At 38.8% G+C, this 19,833-nt stretch overlaps 1 protein-coding gene across 4 annotated transcripts; it reads left to right on the top strand.

Moving 5' to 3' along the window:
• Window positions 1–353: 353 nt before the first annotated feature.
• Window positions 354–14,684, top strand: traf2b (Tnf receptor-associated factor 2b). Of its 4 annotated transcripts, none has more exons than XM_084384118.1 (12): window positions 1,182–1,321; window positions 1,613–1,726; window positions 5,785–5,987; window positions 7,386–7,464; window positions 7,689–7,787; window positions 9,836–9,997; window positions 10,093–10,167; window positions 10,680–10,754; window positions 11,227–11,454; window positions 11,552–11,855; window positions 12,344–12,492; window positions 12,591–14,684. In XM_084384118.1, the coding sequence occupies exons 3-12, from the start codon at window positions 5,812–5,814 to the stop codon at window positions 12,807–12,809; spliced, it is 1,566 nt and encodes a 521-aa protein (XP_084240244.1). In that variant the 5' UTR covers window positions 1,182–1,321; window positions 1,613–1,726; window positions 5,785–5,811; the 3' UTR covers window positions 12,810–14,684. The 4 variants fall into 4 exon arrangements, with proteins under 4 accessions (XP_084240245.1, XP_084240243.1, XP_084240244.1 ...); XM_084384116.1 differs by having other exon boundaries at window positions 1,545–1,726; XM_084384119.1 differs by lacking the exons at window positions 1,182–1,321; window positions 1,613–1,726 and adding an exon at window positions 354–1,021.
• Window positions 14,685–19,833: the final 5,149 nt, after the last annotated feature.

Raw genomic sequence — 19,833 nt, 5'->3', positions numbered from 1 at the left:
ATGCTTCAGTCGGAAGTGCCGTGACGTCACCACGTCAGGTCGCGAGCGTGAGTGTGAGAGAGTGCATGGCAAATGTATTTTTCAAAAATATTACTATTATTATAAATTTACAAAATTCAAATTTATAAACTGTAAGGCAGCAATTAATTACAGTTACAAAATTTCCAGAGTGAACAGGCACTTCTTAACACATGAAATAAGACATAAAACATTAACACAGTAACAATAAAATGTGGTAAAAAAAATAAAATAAAAAAAAGAAAGAAAGAAAGAAAGAAAGAAAGAAAGAAATAAGGGGAAAAAAGTCAAACAAAATTGTCATTGAAGAGAAAAAGGAAAATAAAAATGTATTTTTTAAAAAAGATCAAGGCATTACATTGGTAATATCATTTTCCAATAAGACATAGAAATCGATGGCACATTTGGACTTAATTCATTTCAGGGACTTGATATAAAGTGGGATTTCTTTATAATAACATGTGAAGATGGGTGGGTTTTTACACATTTATCCTTATGAATGAAAAATGTATCTAAGACTACCTAAACATTGAACATTAGGTCTAGTGTTGTGATCTAAAACAGGCATTGTTGTGATTGTGTTACTTTTACTTGTTGTTTTAACACCACTTTTACAGATGACAACAAAATTCACTGAAAGGATAGAAGTCGTTCATTACTTTGTAGTGAATTTATTTTGTTTTAGTTGGAACTGGGCATTTGAATAACTTTGTTTTCAATTTGGATATTGTAGGTTTGCCACTGACAGACAGCCCTAAAGACTACAGTATTAAAATGCAGAAGTCTATATTCTGCTGTATACTGGTGTGTTCACGTAACGTCATAAAAAAGTCATTGTTCTACACATTCATAAGTTCTACAATGTTGCGTACGTTTGGCAATGAATTGTGGGTAATTTAATCAGTGAAGTCCGGTGAAGTCTGCGGAGATCCCAGAAGTCTGCAGAGAGTCCGCTTGAGGGGCCTTGAGGACCAAGGACGTTACTTTGTGCACTGGATGAAATGTGAGTCTGGACTCTCGGACTTCCAGCGAACGCACCCGCGTTCAAAGTCCGGACATTTGGATGCTGCACGGCTTTCCTCTCTGGCGTCGCCCGGGCATAGAAGCGGGGTTTGTGGATCACAGAATGTACTGTAGAGAGAAAGTGACTCCGCTCGCCCCAGATGCCTTAAAAAAAGAAAGGGTCATGGCAACACAATTGTAAACACAGCTAGCGTTAAAGGTTGAAGTGCCCTTCTCATGCGATAGCGGACAAACAGAACCGGTTTCTGTCCGTCGTCAGTGGCACAATCGAGACAACAAGGTTAGTTGGCTGAGCTGGTGTCGCTGTTTACCAGATGACAACCTTAGCAGTTAGCTAACCGAGATGTTAAATCGCTAAACTCGTAGTAATACGTCTGTCAAACACTGTCCAACTAGCTGCCTAAAGTTGCGTAGCTATCAAAAAGTAACGTGTAAGTGTCATCAACTTCTTGTTTTTAGCCGACAACGCAAATGCTAACAGATGTAAAAAATTCCCACTGCAGAAGTTATTCGACTGTAATATAACCACGAAGCTACTGAGTCAGACAACGAACCAGTCATTTGCCTGCAGCCTGTTTTTGTAGACTGTCTCAGCGTCTACGTGTTTGAGGGCGTGCACCAGAGTTGATATACCGCGGTAGATGTAGTCTGCGAGTATAACTTGGAAAGGCTGTTTGAAAACTAGGTAAGTGACGAGTTTGGTTTTGTTTCAGTACTTTGTCACAGGGTGGTTCAGCGTCTAGGAACTCCTGGTTGATAGCAAATTGGGTAATACCTGAAGTGGTGACCAAAACATGGCGAAGGGAGAGGGGAGCATGTTTCTCTGACTACTACTAGCTTTCACAAGCAGCCAGGGGCATTTGTTTGAGACTAAAAGTAATTTAATGTGGAGACTGAAGGGATAGTTTGGTTGTACTTGGTGTTATTTATTTTTTTCACAGGCATTATCGTACACTTTCCTCTACTTGGATACAGTTCAGTAACCTTGGTCTTGTGTCACAGCTCAGTCTGCAGACTTAATGAGTGTTTGCACTGCAGTGCCTCTCTCTTAAGGTTTCCATGAACACACAATCTAAACACCAGCTTGGGTGTACTATTGTACTCATTAAGGCATGGTTTATTGTTCACTGCACAGTTTTTTTTTAATGTGTTAAATGACGGATTGAATAATACATGTGTGCTGTTTCCTTTGAAATGATTGTGCAATATCAAGTTTACTACACGCACTTTGAGAAATATTTGTCATGGTTCCATTTAAATGTGATCATCTGTCAGATAATATTCTGAGAATTTAAATTTTTCGGAATAAGACGCTGTCGCTTTGGAGTGATAAATAGCACAGGGTTTCTCAGGAGTTAAATATGACGTTTCCCGCCTTCAACTTAGGGTTTTGTATGTGGTTGAAGTGTTATCTAGGGTGGAACAAGACAACTAAATGATTACTAGTAGTAATTCTAGAAAATTCACTGTTAAATAACCAATATTGCTGTTTCACAAGTTTTAAGATTTGGAAACATATTATTTTTAATTTGAATATTGTCAAATAAACTAATACAAAAATGATGTATAACCATTATTCAGTTATAGTTAAAAGTTTGTCAAATTATGTTTCAAACAGTTAAAATGCTTTGTATTGTCATATTAAAAGTTTGATTTAGATGAAGACTATATCTTACAGTGAGTATGACTGATACTGGTAAAAATATAAATATAGAGTTCATAGCTTGAATGGTAACTGTCCTCATGGATGCTTACTCATTACTGGTCATATGCTCACTTGTGATAATTTGGGTCTCATGATGTGCATGATAACTTTTCTCATGTGCTGGGGCGGTTGGTCTTCTGATCGCTGTGCAACAGTTTATTTGGTCGTCTCATCTAAAAAAAAATCATCATAACTCATCCTGTGAAGATCATGAGATGTCAAGGTACTCATGTTTATATAGGTTTCACTTTTGAAGTGAGGTTTGAGGGGGCACAGTAACCTTTCAGTTCTAGTTGAGTTTTGACCTAGCCACTTTAATTCTCACTTCCAGTGTGGAAGTTTGAACAGATTTCCGTTGTGTGAGATGTGGCTTGAATGGGGGTCAGTTAAAAGAGGATGCAGATATTTCCTGCTTTTAAGCCACGTCAACAAAGTCTACTTAAACCTCAGGATCAGCATATTCACAGTGGGAATTCCTTTCTCAGCCATTTTCCAAACTGTTGCATGACAGTCTTTAAAGACTGTTTTATAACCAAACAATGTGGGTCGTAAATGGTATTTATCTCCATCTAGTGTAAATAGGTAGTTTTGCCGCCCATATCTCATATTTTGAAGAGACTGAGCTGGAACCTTTGTTGTCTACTTTGTGTGGCGTTTCAATTGACATTGACATGAGTTCATTTTTATATAAATGGAGTTGGGTTTTTTTTGAAAAATGCTTTGTCTTCTTTGCTTTCAAGCAGTTGGATAGGTGGGGACAACACTGCTTAAAGCTATTTGGCTTTTGTACTTTGTGCAGGGTTTAACCGGATGAACTACATGCCTATTATCATGCAACCTTTAACCAACTGCACACAAGCAGAAAGATTTCAAGGTTATTATGTTCCTGTTATGACATGCAAAGCTAGTCTGTTAATATTCTTTGCAGAGCTCCTTGAGACAATTGCATTAACTATATGTTGATACACAGTACTTGCATGCACACACATACTGTAGTATACTAAGTTTTGCAGCTGTTTGTGCAAGTAAACCCTGTCATGCACTGTGGCAGACTACAACAGCTGCCTGCATATTTACTGATGGAGTATTTGCTGTGGGTGTGTTGGAATATGTCGGTATATATGACATCTCATATGGGAAAACACTCCCCACTCATTTTCCCATAAGGGATTTTTCAATACTAAATCATTCAACAGATCAAATATTTATAGAGCAGGCGTTATTGAAAGGAAGTATTTTTTTGTAAAGGTGTGGAAAGGGAGAAATGTAGTTCATGAAAACAGGCATTTAGTCCAATTTGGAAAATTTCAATCAACATAATCTGATGAACACTTACTGGCATTGTTTGTGAGTAGGAAGCAGATGAGACATATCCTGTTACCACAGTTGTGTTTCTCGTTGTTGATAAGGCGTAAACAAACACGCACCACCAGCCAAGCACGCCTTAAAGGCACAGTGCCCTCAAAGTCCTAAATACATGTTTTTTATTTTATTTATCTATTTATTTATTAGTTTTTTACCTGTAGTGCTATTTATCTGAGTTTTGGAATTATCAGCTGTAGAGATGGCTGCCCTCTCTATAATATAGAATATAAAATATAAACTAGATAACACTCTGCTTGTGGTGCTCACTGTGCAAAAAATACATTTATTTACTCAAAATAATCCACAGACCTTGTTGTGAGCAGTTTCATGTTGGAACTATTGTATTTCAACCAAACTACACCCGGCAACCATATCACTGCGCATAAGGAAGTGTGCTTCTATTCAAAGCTAGCTAACTAAGCTGAGAAGGACGCCATCAAGGGATAATTTCCCAAAAAATGAAAATTCAGACATTATCTACTCTAATCTCAACAGCTGATATCTCAAAAACTCAGCAACTCACGCAAAAAAAATCTAGATGGATAAATAACACTACAGGTAGGAGGAAAATATGTACTTTTTGGGGGGGCCTTGCTGAATTTTATGATTTATGCAGCAGATAACAGAGTCTACTTTTGCACTAGGTGTGTAAAACTTGAAGCTTTTTTTACTACCACGAAAGATGTGATGCCAGAGATCCTCCTTGCATTTGGCATTAATAATGGATCGCAGACGCCTGGGATCTCATTTAATCTGTGCAACGATTTCAGTTACTTGCACTAACGTAAAAAAAAGAGCAGCGACTGCTCACCATTATTTTGCCTGTCATCCTTAATTCTTCTGCTAGATGTTGCCAAAGAAGGAATATCAACATTAAAAACATAGCAGCTTTAAGTTGTTGCATTTTAAATTTTAGAGTGGAAGTGTTCAGTACAGTTGACAGGAAAAAATACTAAACCAGTCTGGTCACAGCTCTTCCCCTTTTTTCGGGAAATAACACTCAACTGGAAATCCCGAATCAGTGGTTTTTATCTTTCATCTCTGACCTCCATGTTTACATTCTAGATCATCTAATCAGACAAATCTGTCACGTCATCTATATTTATCTTCATCAGCATGTTTTGAAAGTAAAATAAAGATAAAGAATTCGCCCACATCGTCTATGGTGTTCATAGATAAGGCAGCGTGCAATCTGCAGACATGTATTTCAGTTGCAAACAGGTTCCAGTGTAGCCTCAACGGTTTTACATCTTTTTTCAATTTCATGCAAAATTTTGTTTTATCTGCATGTTGTGGTTCAACCAATGCAAATTATTTTGATATGACTGGATCATTTTGCTGTGACATGTGAAACATGTCTCTGGCTTTAGGCAGTTTCACAATGATTAATCAACCCTATAAACTCACAGATCAGTTATTTGCTTAAGGCCTTGGCTGCTCATATTGCAGTTTCATTATAACCACTTCATTTCACATATGCCGACACCTTTTAAATAGGTATAACTCTGACACACTGGTTATTACTTCTCGGTATGCCAAAGTTCATCTAGTAATTACACGTATGTGAGGGGAAACACAGAACATAGTGATTGATATGATGTCTGTTTTTATTGTCCACTTAACAAGTCATGTTTGGTTGTTAACTGGCTGTTACGCTTGGTATTCATTTACAGGATATAGCACCAGATTGATGGAGAAGAATGGCCCGAATATCGTTGGAGTGCGTCAACTCTTTACCAGGGATCCCCCTCAGTGTGCTGTCAGTACCCATGGAGAATAAATACAAATGTCAGCAGTGTCTCCAGGTCCTGAGGAAGCCTGTCCAGGCCCAGTGCGGCCACCGCTTCTGTGTTCACTGTTTCAAGCAGCTCACCAGGTAGACTGGAGGTCCTCAGACCACCCACAACCGTGTGAAATGCAACCCTACCCTTATCCCAATGCTTTGCCTCTTACTGGACATGTTTCTTACCTCTGCTCGCCTCTGGGGATGTTTTGCACCCAAGATCAATTACTTTATTCAGACTCATCCCTCACATGACTGAAGTCAGTGAATCACAAGGATCTGACCATGCTGACTCACTCTGAAGGTGTCCATTGTCTTCTTTGCCCTGTCAATGACTCACTGTTTTTTCTGTTCTTTCTTTCTTTTTAAATGCATTGTGAATGCATTACAAATACATGGATGTATCACTTTATGTCTAATGATACTTTAACAGTATCATTAAAGCAACACTACGTAACTTCCTGGAGAAAGATAGATGATTGTTGAGTCTCATTCATTCATTCATTCATTCCATCCGGGTTACGCCCTGTCGCCAGTTCATCATAGGGCTGAGTCTCATCCCAGACTGTCAGACACCAACGCTTTGAATTAATGGCTTGTGTGCGACGCCAAGCAAAAGCGTTGGTGTTTAATGACCTAAGAATAAGATTCAGCAGTCAACTATCTTTCTTCAGGATCACTTTAAAAGATACATAGTGTTGTTTTAAAGGTCCAGTGTGTAGAATTTAGGCGTATCTGCTGGCAGAAATGGAATATAATATATAAATGGATATAATATTCCTAATTATGTCCTCCTTCATGTAAAATCACCTGAAACTAAGGACAGTTATGTTTTTGTCATGTTAGAGTGAGCCCTAATACCCAAGGGGTATTTCAGTTCTTGTAATCTGCAATCTCACCACTGGGTGCCACAAAATCCTACACGCTGGACCTTTAAACCTAAGGCGACAATACAGGGAATTAAAACCTATCTGACATGTACTGAATGTGCTGGAGTCTCATTTTGCTGCAGCGGAGGGAAAAAAAAAGCACTTGTGAATTCGTGTTTGCGTGTCACATGTACATGGTTGGAAACCACATGTGCATTCGTCACGTGAAATGTAATTTCACACGGAGTTAAGTTTAACCTTTTTACAAAACCACATGTGAAGTAGGTGTTTTTAAAGGTCTAGTCCTGTGACCTGTTTGAAAACAACTACTGCCTTTACATGAAAGTTCATCATGTTATGCCGATATGTCACATCTACTTTCTGCTTGTGTGTGTGTTCACTGGCAAAAGCTTTTTTCTTTTTCTTTTTTTCTCATGACACCTTCCATATTGCAGTTTTTGTGTAGCGCTTACAAGCTTCTTTCACTGCTGTCGTATTGATGTAATGATTCATCTACTTGAGCTGTGATCCATACTGCTCAGCAGGAAATTGTTGCTGACTCTAAGCACCAATCAGCTTTTTTTTTTTTTACTACAAAGTAAAAACCTGTCTTGTTTGTCAGTTCTGGGCCAAAACCATGTGAAGCCTGTCGCCAAGAGGAGATATATGAGGAACCCATTTCCATTCTAAATAGCAGTGAGGTAAGTTATGAAGTATTTCAGACAACATTGTTATTGTGCGAGACATTTTCCTTGTAATCTGTAAACTATTCCATCGCCCCCACACTTTGCTTCAAAGAAAAATAAATGAGTACAGTCTGACGGGGGTTTCCTCCACCACAGACAAAGCAACCTGTTATGTCTGGTTGCTTTTATAATCATTGGTTTTTGAGCTCACTGAACAGTTTTCATCACTCCCCCGCCAGGTGTTTCCAGACAATGCTGCAGGTCGAGAAATAGCGAGTCTGCCTGCCAGGTGTTTGAACCAGGGCTGCAGCTGGACAGGCTCGATAAAAGAATATGAGGTGAGGTATAAAGTTCAACTTGTGTTGGTGTGCTTACTGCTTTTTGTCCTATAATAACCACACCCAAACCAGTTCTGTCAGTATCTTTTAAAATCTCTCCAAGCCCTCAGTACCCACACAGAGTATCCCCTCAAATATCCTCCATTCCCAGGTCATGTTTTCCTCCCCTCAAGCATTCAGCCTACACTATTGCTGCATAATGTGCTCATATTGCACACAGCAGAGTACAAGAGAACAGGAAGTGAAACTTAATGTAGCCTGGAAAGTCCCTGTCTTACCCGCCCAGATAACAACAACTCAGCGGGGGAAGTACCAGGATATAAAAGGCCAGTGAAAGATTTGCTCGGCTGCTAGTGACTGAGTCGTTGACCCTTACATGATAATGAAACCGCTTTTTTAGATCAGATTACATCAGTTCACAAGGGAACTGCTGAATTAACGCTGGCTGTCTGACATGAAGGAGAAACAGGTTTAAACAGTGACCAATTTTCTTTAGAAAGAGTAGTTGTGTAATCATGCATCAAGCACCATCTGAATCATAATAACTGTTTGCGTTCTTGTGTTTGTATGAGCGACATCTGTCTCCTAGTTTTGTTTCTACTGTAACTACCGCAGTGTGGGGCGAGTTGGTTAAAAAATTCCTGACGCAAATTCTCTGCAAAGGATGTTTGTCGTGCTCTCTGTCTTTTTTAACCGCAAGTAGATCAGACAGCTAGACAGGAAATGCTAAGATGATGTGATGGCAGGAAATATTTTAAAAGGCGGATTATTTTGCACTTCTTGTAAACGTGGCTCTGACTGGTTAGCTGACTGCTAAAACTTCCTCTTCTTCGGAAACTGTGCCGGCTTTTCACAATCGTGGGATCAAAGTCTGCTTTAGTTTTGTTGCAGCACTCAAGTAATGATTACTATGTGATGTGATGCACCCACGACATGTTTGTGTGAACAGTGTGGGCTGTTGTGTGAATAGAGCATTCGCTAGCCACACACACCCAGAGCTAGTTCTTGCTAAGCTGGAAAAACCGACTAAATGCGACGTCTTTGTGGCGTCTATGTGGCGTGGTGAGGGCAGGGTTTTGGCTGTCAAGACATGTGTCATATCTAATCGTTTATTCGCTTCGAGTTTTGCCGGTGAAGCATGTCTAGAAAAGTGAGCAGTCAAAGCGAAAAAAACAGGCTAGGCCTACCTCGTGGTTCTGCTCTGTGGCTCCATGCTGCCTGCCGGTAGTCATGATGGAAGAGATTCACTTCCCGGTCAGTTGGCTCCGCCTCACGCTCGAGCTCCACCCTTTCCGCTTCCCGGTTTTTTTCCAAAATGATACGTAATGCTTTTTTTAAAGATTAATATAACAGCATATATTGAAAAAAAATTATTTCCCAGTATTGTATTATTGGAGAAGAAGTTACTTCCACTTTCGTTTATTTCGGTGCTTCTGTTTTTTGTGCTTTTGTTTCCTCATCTCCCGATCACATCCTGTTTTTGTCGGGATTCCTTTTTGTTTGTTTTAACGCCAGATGTTCCCTCTCAAAGCTCTCCTCTTCTTTCACTCTTTGGTATATTATTTGTGCTTTAATGATCGTATAGTACAAATAAATAAATTGCAAGTCCTATTTATAAAAAAATATATTAAAAAAATTATACTCACAACAGTGATTAAATAATCAGAGAATCATATGATTTATTATTATTACTTTCATCATAAAACAAGTGTACTTTTAATGCACAGGAGTTAAATCAGATAAATGGTTGTGTAAGAAACAACAGCTTGTTTTTCCACATTTCAACTGTCAGTACATCCTGTCCCACATGTGAAGGTGTGTCTGGCAGTTACAACTTCCGAGCATAACAAAAGGTCTGAACATTTAATGTGACACATTTTTTTAATCATCTACCATATAAACTACACCGTGCACGCACATGTGCTGTAAATCCATAAAACACAACTGTCGTTCTTATTATCTTAATAAAACAATAAACACAGCACATGACACACCTGCTGTGAATGTTTGAACGTCAGAATAATAATAAATCTGTCCTCCATTTTTAGGCTCAACATGAAGGTCGCTGTGAATTTGAACGGATACAGTGCGACGCCTGCCAAGCAATGATCCTCCTCACGGAGAAAGAAAGGCATCATGAGAGAGAATGTGAAGCAAGAACGCTCAACTGTAAATACTGCAAAATGACCTTCAACTTTAAAGACATCAAGGTGAGGGAGATTATCTAGTGTAAGACATTTGTTAGTTGTGTCTGCATAAATTGACCCAAAATAACACTCTCATACTCCTTCATGATGTGCTTTAGGCCCATGATGAGATCTGTCTGAAGTTTCCTTTACAATGCAAGGACTGTGGCAAGAAGAAGATCCCAAGAGAAAAGGTTCGAGCTATGCCTCAAATTACCCTTTAATTATCCATAGTCATAGTCATGTGGAGTTAAGTGGTTTTAAATTACTTGGTATGGTAATGCTTCACAGTATCCTGTCTGAACAAAGGCTCTTACATGTTTTACCCCTGTCTATATCTTTATACTGTGCCAAGGCATAGAATATTCACAGAATAGGCTAATGCTACATATAGCAACACCTGTCCCAGAATGGTATGAAATACATGCAAAATGCTAAAAAATGCATACTATTATACAAAGAAAATACAAGTTAAATGAATAATAAATAATAAAATAAATGTACCATTAAACCAGATGGTTGTCAGTTCCAGAAATTGATCATCTGAAAAGTGAAAGGCTTTGAACAGTTTTAGGAAACGGTGTCTGAGAATTCCCTTTGCAACCACAGTTTCTGTCTGACTGAAGTACTTAACTTTCACTTCTGTTTGAGTTCATCTAACCTTTTGAAGATGGGCTACTAACTCTTAACTCTTTTCATCCTTCAGTACAATGACCACAGCAGGTCCTGCGCCAAGTCCAAGAGTGCCTGTCCATTCAGTGAAGTGGGCTGTAAATCAGTGGTACGTACAGTAACCTTTCATTGTGTTATTTTGTGTTGAAGTGGGTCGACAAACCCTACACGTCTTGTTCTCAAGGTATTTCAAAGGAAGTTTGGCATTTCAGAAAATACACATATTTGATGTCTGGCTGAGAGTCAGACAAGTAGATTGATACCACACTCATCTGTACAGAAAATATGCAGCTGCAGCTAAATTAGCTTAGCTTAGCATAAGCATCCGGTTCTGTAAAACCAGAGCTTGTCATGTTTGAATATGAGAGACTTCTCAGACTGCTGTTTTTGCCTCAGCTCTTCTCATTGGTGTAAGGAGGTGGGGCTCAGTCAGAATAAATGTTCATGTCACATGCTCCTGTGCACCAATCAGGATTTAGCATCATTTGAATGTTTGAAATCTGATGACAGTTGAGGTCTGAAAGTTTTCTGTTCGGCCCTGATTACAGCAGTGGCAAAATGAGCTCTGTTGTGTTTCTCAGATAGAAAACGGGAAGCTCAGCGACCATGAGCACAGCAGCACCATGGAGCACTTGCGTCTGCTGCTGCCCATGGTGCTGTCCATGGCTCGGATTCGTGCTGACGCTCCTGGTGCCGGGGAGTGGCAGGAGGACTCCGGTCTGGGCCTGTACAGGGCTCCTGAGGAGGGAGTCAATATGGCCGCTGCTGGAGCTGCAGCCTCTGCACAACCTGTGGACCTGGAAAAAAAGGTGCGTCTCACATTGATTGAATGCTCTTTAATAACCACTAATGTTTTATCAGTTTTAAATTGACAATCTAAATGTATTTGCTGTTGTTTTTGGACAGGTCAGCGCTTTAGAAAACATCGTCTGTGTCCTGAACCGAGAGGTGGAGCGCAGTTCGGTTACACTGGAGGCTTTCTCACATCAACATCGTTTAGACCAGGAAAAAATTGAAAATCTCTCCAATAAAGTGCGTCAGCTGGAGCGGACGGTCACAATGAGAGACTTGCAACTGTCTGAAACCGAACAGCTGGTGCAAGAGCTCCAGTTCTGCACCTACGACGGGATATTTGTCTGGAAAATCTCTGACTTCTCTCGCCGCAGACAGGACGCCTTGGCCAATCGAACACCGGCAATGTTCTCTCCAGGTGAGATGAAGGACTTCAAGGATAAGGTGAAGTTTCGTAGTCCGCCAAACATTTCTGGAGCTTCACAGCAAAGACTTGGATTATGCTGGATGAGCTGAGTTACCATCTTCTTAAGTTGTTTAGGAGAATGCTGCAGTGCTGCTTTGCTCTCAGGCTCCAGAAATGTTTTGTGGACTACAAAACTTCCCCTAATTTTCCATCGGCATATAGATGAATAGATAATGATTGAATTTTCATTTTTAGTTGAACTGTTCATTAAATCGCCAACGATCATACATTTCAAAGGTCCTCTGCATCATAATAAGGAGTTATTTCTGAGTGAGCTGAGATCATGTGGTCTGGATGATCTTAGCTCTTGGCGAGTGGTCAAGGGAAATTCCACTTCACTACACCCTTGTTGTCCTTCAGGGAGTTTACATGTCACGCCCATGACACATGATGTTTTTAGGCTCTATTTACATTCTTGCTTCTGTTTTTCTTCTTCACAGCATTTTACTCCAGCAAATATGGATACAAAATGTGTCTGAGGCTGTATTTGAACGGCGATGGGACGGGGCGAGGAACACATCTCTCGCTGTTCTTCGTCGTCATGAGAGGAAAGTGCGACGCACTGCTCAAATGGCCATTCAGCCAGAAGGTAGGAAGGCTTCTAAGTGATCTTTGGACCCATTGTTAAATCGCAGTAATAAGGAGCACAAAACAAACTGGTGTCCCCTTCTGTGTCTCTTCCTCCAGGTGACTCTGATGCTCTTGGATCAGAACAACAGAGAGCACATTATAGATGCTTTCCGGCCTGATGTCACCTCCACCTCCTTCCAGCAGCCGATCAGTGAGATGAACATTGCCAGCGGCTGCCCGCTCTTCTGTCCGCTGGCTAAACTGGCTGGCAAGAGCCCATATCTGAGAGATGATACAATATTCATCAAAGCCATTGTAGATCTCACAGGCTTATAGGGTGTGTCTGTGGAAGTTGCACCAAAGCAAGGAAACTTAGAATATTATATTATTATTATTACTACTAATATTATGATTATTATTATTATTATTATAAGTTAATATTATATGTATGATTATATCATACATTAAGAATGTCATCAAGATTTTTTTCTTGAGAGGGTCACATTAGGACCGATATACAAGGGTGTGTAAAATAACAACCATGGTGGTGGATCTATAATGGATATAATCCATCTTTACTGAATAAATTAATCTGACTTAAAAGAGCCGAAGGACAGAGTTTAGTAGAGCCCGACCAATACTGGATTTTTGGGGCCGATGTCGATACTGATATTATGGGGCAACAAAATTCAGATATTGATATATCAGCCGATATTCTCCTATACAAAGAATATATACATAAACACACATTTTTGTGCCTCTGCGCCAGAGATAGCTGTGGCCATGGCACAAACATCTACTTGGACGCGAGGATGGGTTAGGAGTCAAAGGTCACTGTGACCTCACAAACCACATTTTTTGTTGACAACAAACATTTATCCTTTTTTTACATTTTATATCCAAAAGGTCAAAGGTCAATTTTGGTGACATCATATTGTTCCACGAAAAATGGTCTGGCCATTATTAAACACTGCAGCTACTTGTGTTGCTCGGAGGCGATTATTCTAGTTTGACAGACGATCCCTCAAATGTGGTTATCGAACACTTTTGACAAAAATAAAGGCAAAATATTTTTTACAGTTAAACAAACTCTTTTGTCGAAAGATGACGACAGTAACATTCAAACATCTTTTTCTGCATCATGCATTCAGTTTTCATGTCAGCACATATTTGACAGCACATATGCCGATACAGGTATATCTGATATCGGTCAACTTATTTATCGGTCTGGCTCTAAAGTTCTGGACATTGCTGTTATTTTCTTAATGTCTTGTATATTTAAGATGTGTGACGGCGCCAAGATCACATACAGAAATATAAAGCTGTCAGCAGGAGCTCAGGAAAATAAGAGCTGCTGGGTTAAATACCTGTCTCGTGATAAAAGAAGTCTTCAATCGTCTGTCATCCTAATGTGACCCTCTTGGCGTTCGAATGAAACATTATTACATATAAATAAATCCTATAACAATTATTATTAAATATAAGTATATACTATAATATATCTCTAATACTCCAGAGTCAGCTTTGCATTGTGTTGTCAAACAGTAGAAACATGTCATCAACAACAGTGCTTTTATTCTAACGTAGATGAAGCAGGCCACTTGTTAAAATGTGGAGTCTCATAGTGTAACACACAGCATATTTTTGCATAAACTGTATGAGTCATTTTTTTGCTAAATGAATAAGTTAGTATATAAGAGAATGAGACTGCTTTAAAAAGAACAAACGCCTTACATAGACCGCCAATACAAGACCGGAGTTGAATTTATAGCAAACCGTAGCTATTTACTATTGTACCATACTTCCTGCTTCCTGCTGTGATGTATTAAGTAATTTAGAATGAATAAAGTAAATACTGATATTCACTCTATATTATATCCACTTTCCATTCATTATATATATTATTTACGGTATCATTTTGACTAATAGTACTTCATAATTGCTGAAAGTGTTTTTAAGTCTTGAGGTAAATGTGTGATTGCTATTTTAATTGCTTTACTTTTATGAATTTATTGGGGTATGAAGTAATTTATTGTGTTTACTCCACCTTTATGAGCTACAACGTTACATTTTTTAATACATTAATGCTTCAATCCTTTGTGTTTATTCAATCAGTTTTAGTTTTGATCAAACATACTGTGCGTTTCAGGAAAATCTGGATTGACTTCTGTGCATTTTCAACATAATTCTAATAAAAATTGTAGCACGTTTCATGAACTTTCCACTCGTTGCTTTCCTCTATATGCAGATCATTCTGTATGTGTTGCCATGTTCACATCTATGTCAGAACATACAGTGTGTCCATCATGAAAGAATACATACACCATTACACAGGTTTTCATACAGTTGTTATGTCTTTTTTTCAAGCACAATCCTAAAAATGTCCTTGTTCTGTCTTCTCCGTTCTCTCTAATGTGGTAGAAAACTGAAAATCTTTGGGGGTTTTCCAGTGTCGTGCGTACAAAGCGAGACATTTTTAGAAGTCACTTTGAAATCAAACAGGAAAATAATCAACAGATTAACCGATAATGAAAATCATCATAAGATGCAGCCCTGCCAGAGAAAATGAACCCACTTTTGAAAAAATGCAACACCTATTTGTTTCATCTTGTACCTATAGCCAACAACCACAATTGCTCTTACACGGCTTAGATTAAAGCAACATTATGTAACTTTCTTACCTTAAAATAACAGCTTCAAATCATTGTGATGGTACAGTGTCTTGTGGGTAGGATCACAGCGTTACATACATATTTACTTCAAGATACATGTTTTCAACACATAAGATTGTTATGACGTCATGAGTTTTGTTTACAGTTAGCACCTACATTACATCTGACAAATAGTTACAGACCTGGGATCTGTATTTACAACAGTGGTGTTGCCAAAATGGCAATTTCTACATAATGTTGCTTTGAGATTATTGCTCAAATGAGCTCTCACATGATAACATATCTGTGGTCAGAAATATCCCAAGAACTGGAGTACCACAGTTCACTCTGTTGATATTTATTTTATGACAGGAACATTAATGTGAAAATGTTCCCCTGTGGTTTAATGATCTGTGATAAGTTTTGGTGCTTTCTTCTTCAGGGTAATGTGAGGTGACTGTAACAACTTTGTTTGTCAACCATCTGCTGCAACAGTAGCTGTTGCAATATCTGCGTCGTGAAGAAAACAACAACCACATATAACCGCTTGTGTGACTAAATGGATTTTTGTGCTGCTTGGTAACCCGGTTATTGTTTTGCTGCTAGCACAAATAGAGTCAGAATGTACTGTTCATTTCCTTTATGTTGTTGTTTCAGAATGTGTCCCAAAACATCATATTAAATATATATATATATCTATATGTATATATATGTGTGTGTGTGTGTGTGTGTGTGTGTGTGTGTGTGTGTGTATATATATATATATATATATATGTGTGTGTGTGTGTGTGTGTGTGTGTGTATATATATATATATATATATATATATATGTGTGTGTGTGTGTATATATATATATATGTATGTATATGTATGTATGTGTGTGTGTATATATATATATATATGTGTGTGTGTGTGTGTATGTGTATATGTATGTATATATGTATATGTATGTATATATGTATATGTAATTTAATATGATGTTTTGGGACCATTTTATATTATATATATGTATACATATAATATAAAATGGGGAACTCCTCTGATTTTACATTTGAATATCAGCCTAGTTATGATGAGTAACTACTAAGAATTGTGTCTTCTGTAGTTTTGGAGGGAGTTTTACCAAGTCTAAGACAACGTCATTCGAGACATTTCAACAGAAAGTCTGCGGCACAAACCGCACAGACCACTCAGACAAAACAACTTGCGTGACTAAATGGATCAGTTATTGTTTTCTAAGAAAACTTGCCTCATTAGCTTGACTACACATTTCAACAGAAAGTCTGTGGTAAAACTGAATAAAAAAAAAGTACCCAAAAGTCAGACTTAGATAAAGATATAACGCTAATTATTACTTGAAAGTCACCATGAATAGTACTTGAGTAAAAGTCTTAAAGTATCTGATATTAAATGTACTCAAGTATCAAAGGTAATTTTCTGGCAGTGAATGATACTGAAGTATCAAAGTGACACGTTAAAGTAAATGATGCATATATCTGATTGATGATAAAAATGTGGTACTGTGGCTCTGATGCAGCAGATGCTTCCAGGAAACTACTAACTTAGTAGTACTGAACTTCCTGGAGCTTCACAGCAAAACAGTGTTGCAGCGTTCTCCTAAACATCAGAAGTAGATGGGGACTTGTTTTTAAACTGCTGGGTTAAAAGTGTTAGCACAAACCCCATTGAAAGAGGGGTCACAAGCTCAACTGAGCGTCTTCTCAAATCAATTTGGGATCTCTGGGCTTTCGGAGACTTTGATCACGCTGGCGAGTTGTATGTCATTGTATGTTCCAGTTGTGTTTATGGGGTTTTTTTCAGTAGTTTTCTTTACAATTTGTACTCGTACTAGGCATCAATTGTTGCACCAATTTTGACGAAATTTCCAAGTGTCAGGTGTGCATATTTCAGTAAGGAGCAACAATACAGGTTGATTCAAAGCACTGCTGCTGTCAGTGTCAATATTCTACCTCAGATTTACAGATTTATGCCAAAATGTTATGAGTTTGCACACATTATGGCAACAATACAATTTATTTTGCATCAGTTGACGAAGCAGCAATCGAGGTTCTTCCCGCTGACTTGCAGCGACTAAAAACTTTAAAAGTTTTGTTGAGAGGTCTTCATATGCAGATTGGGGGAGTAGCAGGTTACACAACTGTGAGACTGAATTGACATTTATCAGTCAGGTTTATTCTCAGCTGCCATTTAACAGACACACACACCTCATGGAAGGCGTGACGCAACATATCATGTTCGGATTCAAGTCAAGGCTCACCATGTGCTACCTAGCAACATAACTGATGTAGATGGGAGTGTCAATTCTTGTGCAAGTACTTGGTCGTAAACCAGAGTGTTGGTCTGTCTGTCTGTCATGAAAAGTTACAGGGTTAGATTAAGGCAGGAACACAAGAGTGAAAATCGATATAACTCTGGAACGAAAAGACCTAAAGACTTGAAATTTTCAGGACTTGTGATGATTCGTGTGTAACTTCTACACACCAAATTTCTCAGATTGGCGTATTTGTATTCTTTCTAGCAGAAGTTATGCCCAAAAAACAAAGGCAAGAAAACGAGGGTAGCCAGATACCTTGATGATTCCCCTGACTTCTTGTGTTAAAGTTAAAATGTGTGCTTTTTGTGTAATATCTCAACAAGTTCTGTATTTCTGTGTTCTGTAATCCCTGTTCCCCTCAGGATTAATTATAATCACTTAGGCAATCCAAGCTTTTTATCAAGCTGCATCTTCAGGTCTTCTGAGTCGACAAAAGACCTGCTCGGCTCTGCTGGTTAGTAATTGTTGGCATCCAGACAAACTAAACTAAGATGGGGAACAAGAGAAACGTCGTACCTGCTCAACATCAGCATGTAAGCATCGTCAGTGCGAGCATGTTGGGTGAGAGGCAATTGATTTCCATAGTGAAATCAAGTAGTTAAATCACTTTTTGTGCTTCTTTGTGTAGCAAAGCAAGTTTGACTGCAAGATAATTTGTTTATTCACCTCTCATGCTGTGTTTATCTACCACAAACAGCCAGATTACATCACTACATTAGCCTTGAGCTAATGTTAGCCAGCAACTGCAAACGAGGAGAGCGTGTGCGTCTTTGTGTTTAAATTCATGTCAAATCTTACCAGAGCCTCCGGTTCTGTCTCCTCATGTCCCCTCGCCTCTCTGTATGTCTCTATGAAATAAAGTACATTTTCCATCCAGCTCCAGCTGACAGTCAACATTATGGTGATGGAGGTCAGCTCCACAGATCGCTGCTTCAGACAGGTCGATAATCGGGAGTGAAGATAAATCGACTGTTTAACATCTAAATTCTCAGAAGCTCTCAGGAAACGGCTCCAGGTCAGAGCAGAATTATATGTGCTTATTTTTCAGCTCTTGTTTAGCCCATGATGCGGCTGAGCAACAGCCCCTCCCCAGAAAACATTGTTTTTTTGTTTCCACAGGGAGCGCCCCAGCAGCAGAAATTACATATTGTGTGTTTAAAGACTCGTAACTTGATTTGACATGAGACATGATGACTTGAACACTTCAATTTTATGTTTTCACTTTAGTTTTTCAGGGTTTTTTTGTCTGGCTTGCAGTATTTTACTGTTAAAAAGTGATGTTGAGGGGATATTGTTTTGATTGAAAAGAAATTAAAAATAGAGCTTTTATAAAGATTTTTTTTTTTTTCTAATTTAATTAAGCTGAAAATCAATAATTACAATACAAATTCAGTTCATTGTCATTATATTTGAACAGGGTAGGTAATTTGGCCAATAATATTATTATTAGACAGGTGCTAACACCTTGTCCATCCATCCATCCATCCATCCATTTTCTTTGTTGTCCCTCTCCCGCAGCGACACTTCTGGGATATCTTGAGGCGCTTCCAGATCAGAAGAGTTCTGGATCTGCCCCGGGAGTTTCCTCCCAGTTGTTCATGCCCGGACAAACCTAATCTTTTCCTGTTTATAAAGACCGGATAGCAGATAAGACTGCACTGTCTATGAAGGGAAACAGTGACTTGTCTTGGAACTTGACTTGAGACTACTTGACTTTCCAAGGAAAAAATGACTTGCTTGATATTTGGACCAAATGACTTGAGTCACATGTTTGGTTGTTTAACAGGTTGTTTCATGTTGTGGGAGAAAATATGACTCTCCCAGGACATTCTGTCTTCACACGATAGGATGTCGACGTCATACATACCCTGTATAAACATTAAGGTCTGGATAAGGGCATAATGACGTCTGCTCTGAGTTTGTATCTCATGGTCTTTACAACTTTCCAAGCTACTGTAGATATGTCTACAGATCAGATGCCTGACAAACCAAAACAGGCCAAAGCTGATTGTTTGTGTAAACTCGTAGGATGACCTTCGATCTATCTATGGTAGCAGACTTACTGTCTGCAACCCATTTTCTTTCTATTCCTCACTTGGCCAGAGGTGAGAAGCTCATGCATTAACTTTTCCTTTCCTTCCTGTTAAACAGATAACCATGTATGGGCGGGATGCTCTCTGAGCTGAATAAAACCTGAAACTAGAGAACGAACCTTCTCTAGTTTCAGGTTGCACACTGTGCACACAGATGTGTAAGTTGTGTGCACAACTGAAGTCATCGGTGTCTCTGAGTGATCTTCATCTCTGCTGAATGGTCAAGCGAGCTGAAATTCCACAACACAAGTTTTAGTTACCCGGCTAACTGAGTAATCCTG

Source organism: Pagrus pagrus (assembly GCF_965226575.1).
Source record: "Pagrus pagrus genome assembly, chromosome: 19".
Taxonomy (NCBI): Eukaryota; Metazoa; Chordata; class Actinopteri; order Spariformes; family Sparidae; genus Pagrus; species Pagrus pagrus.
This window is presented reverse-complemented; position numbering and strand designations above follow the sequence as displayed.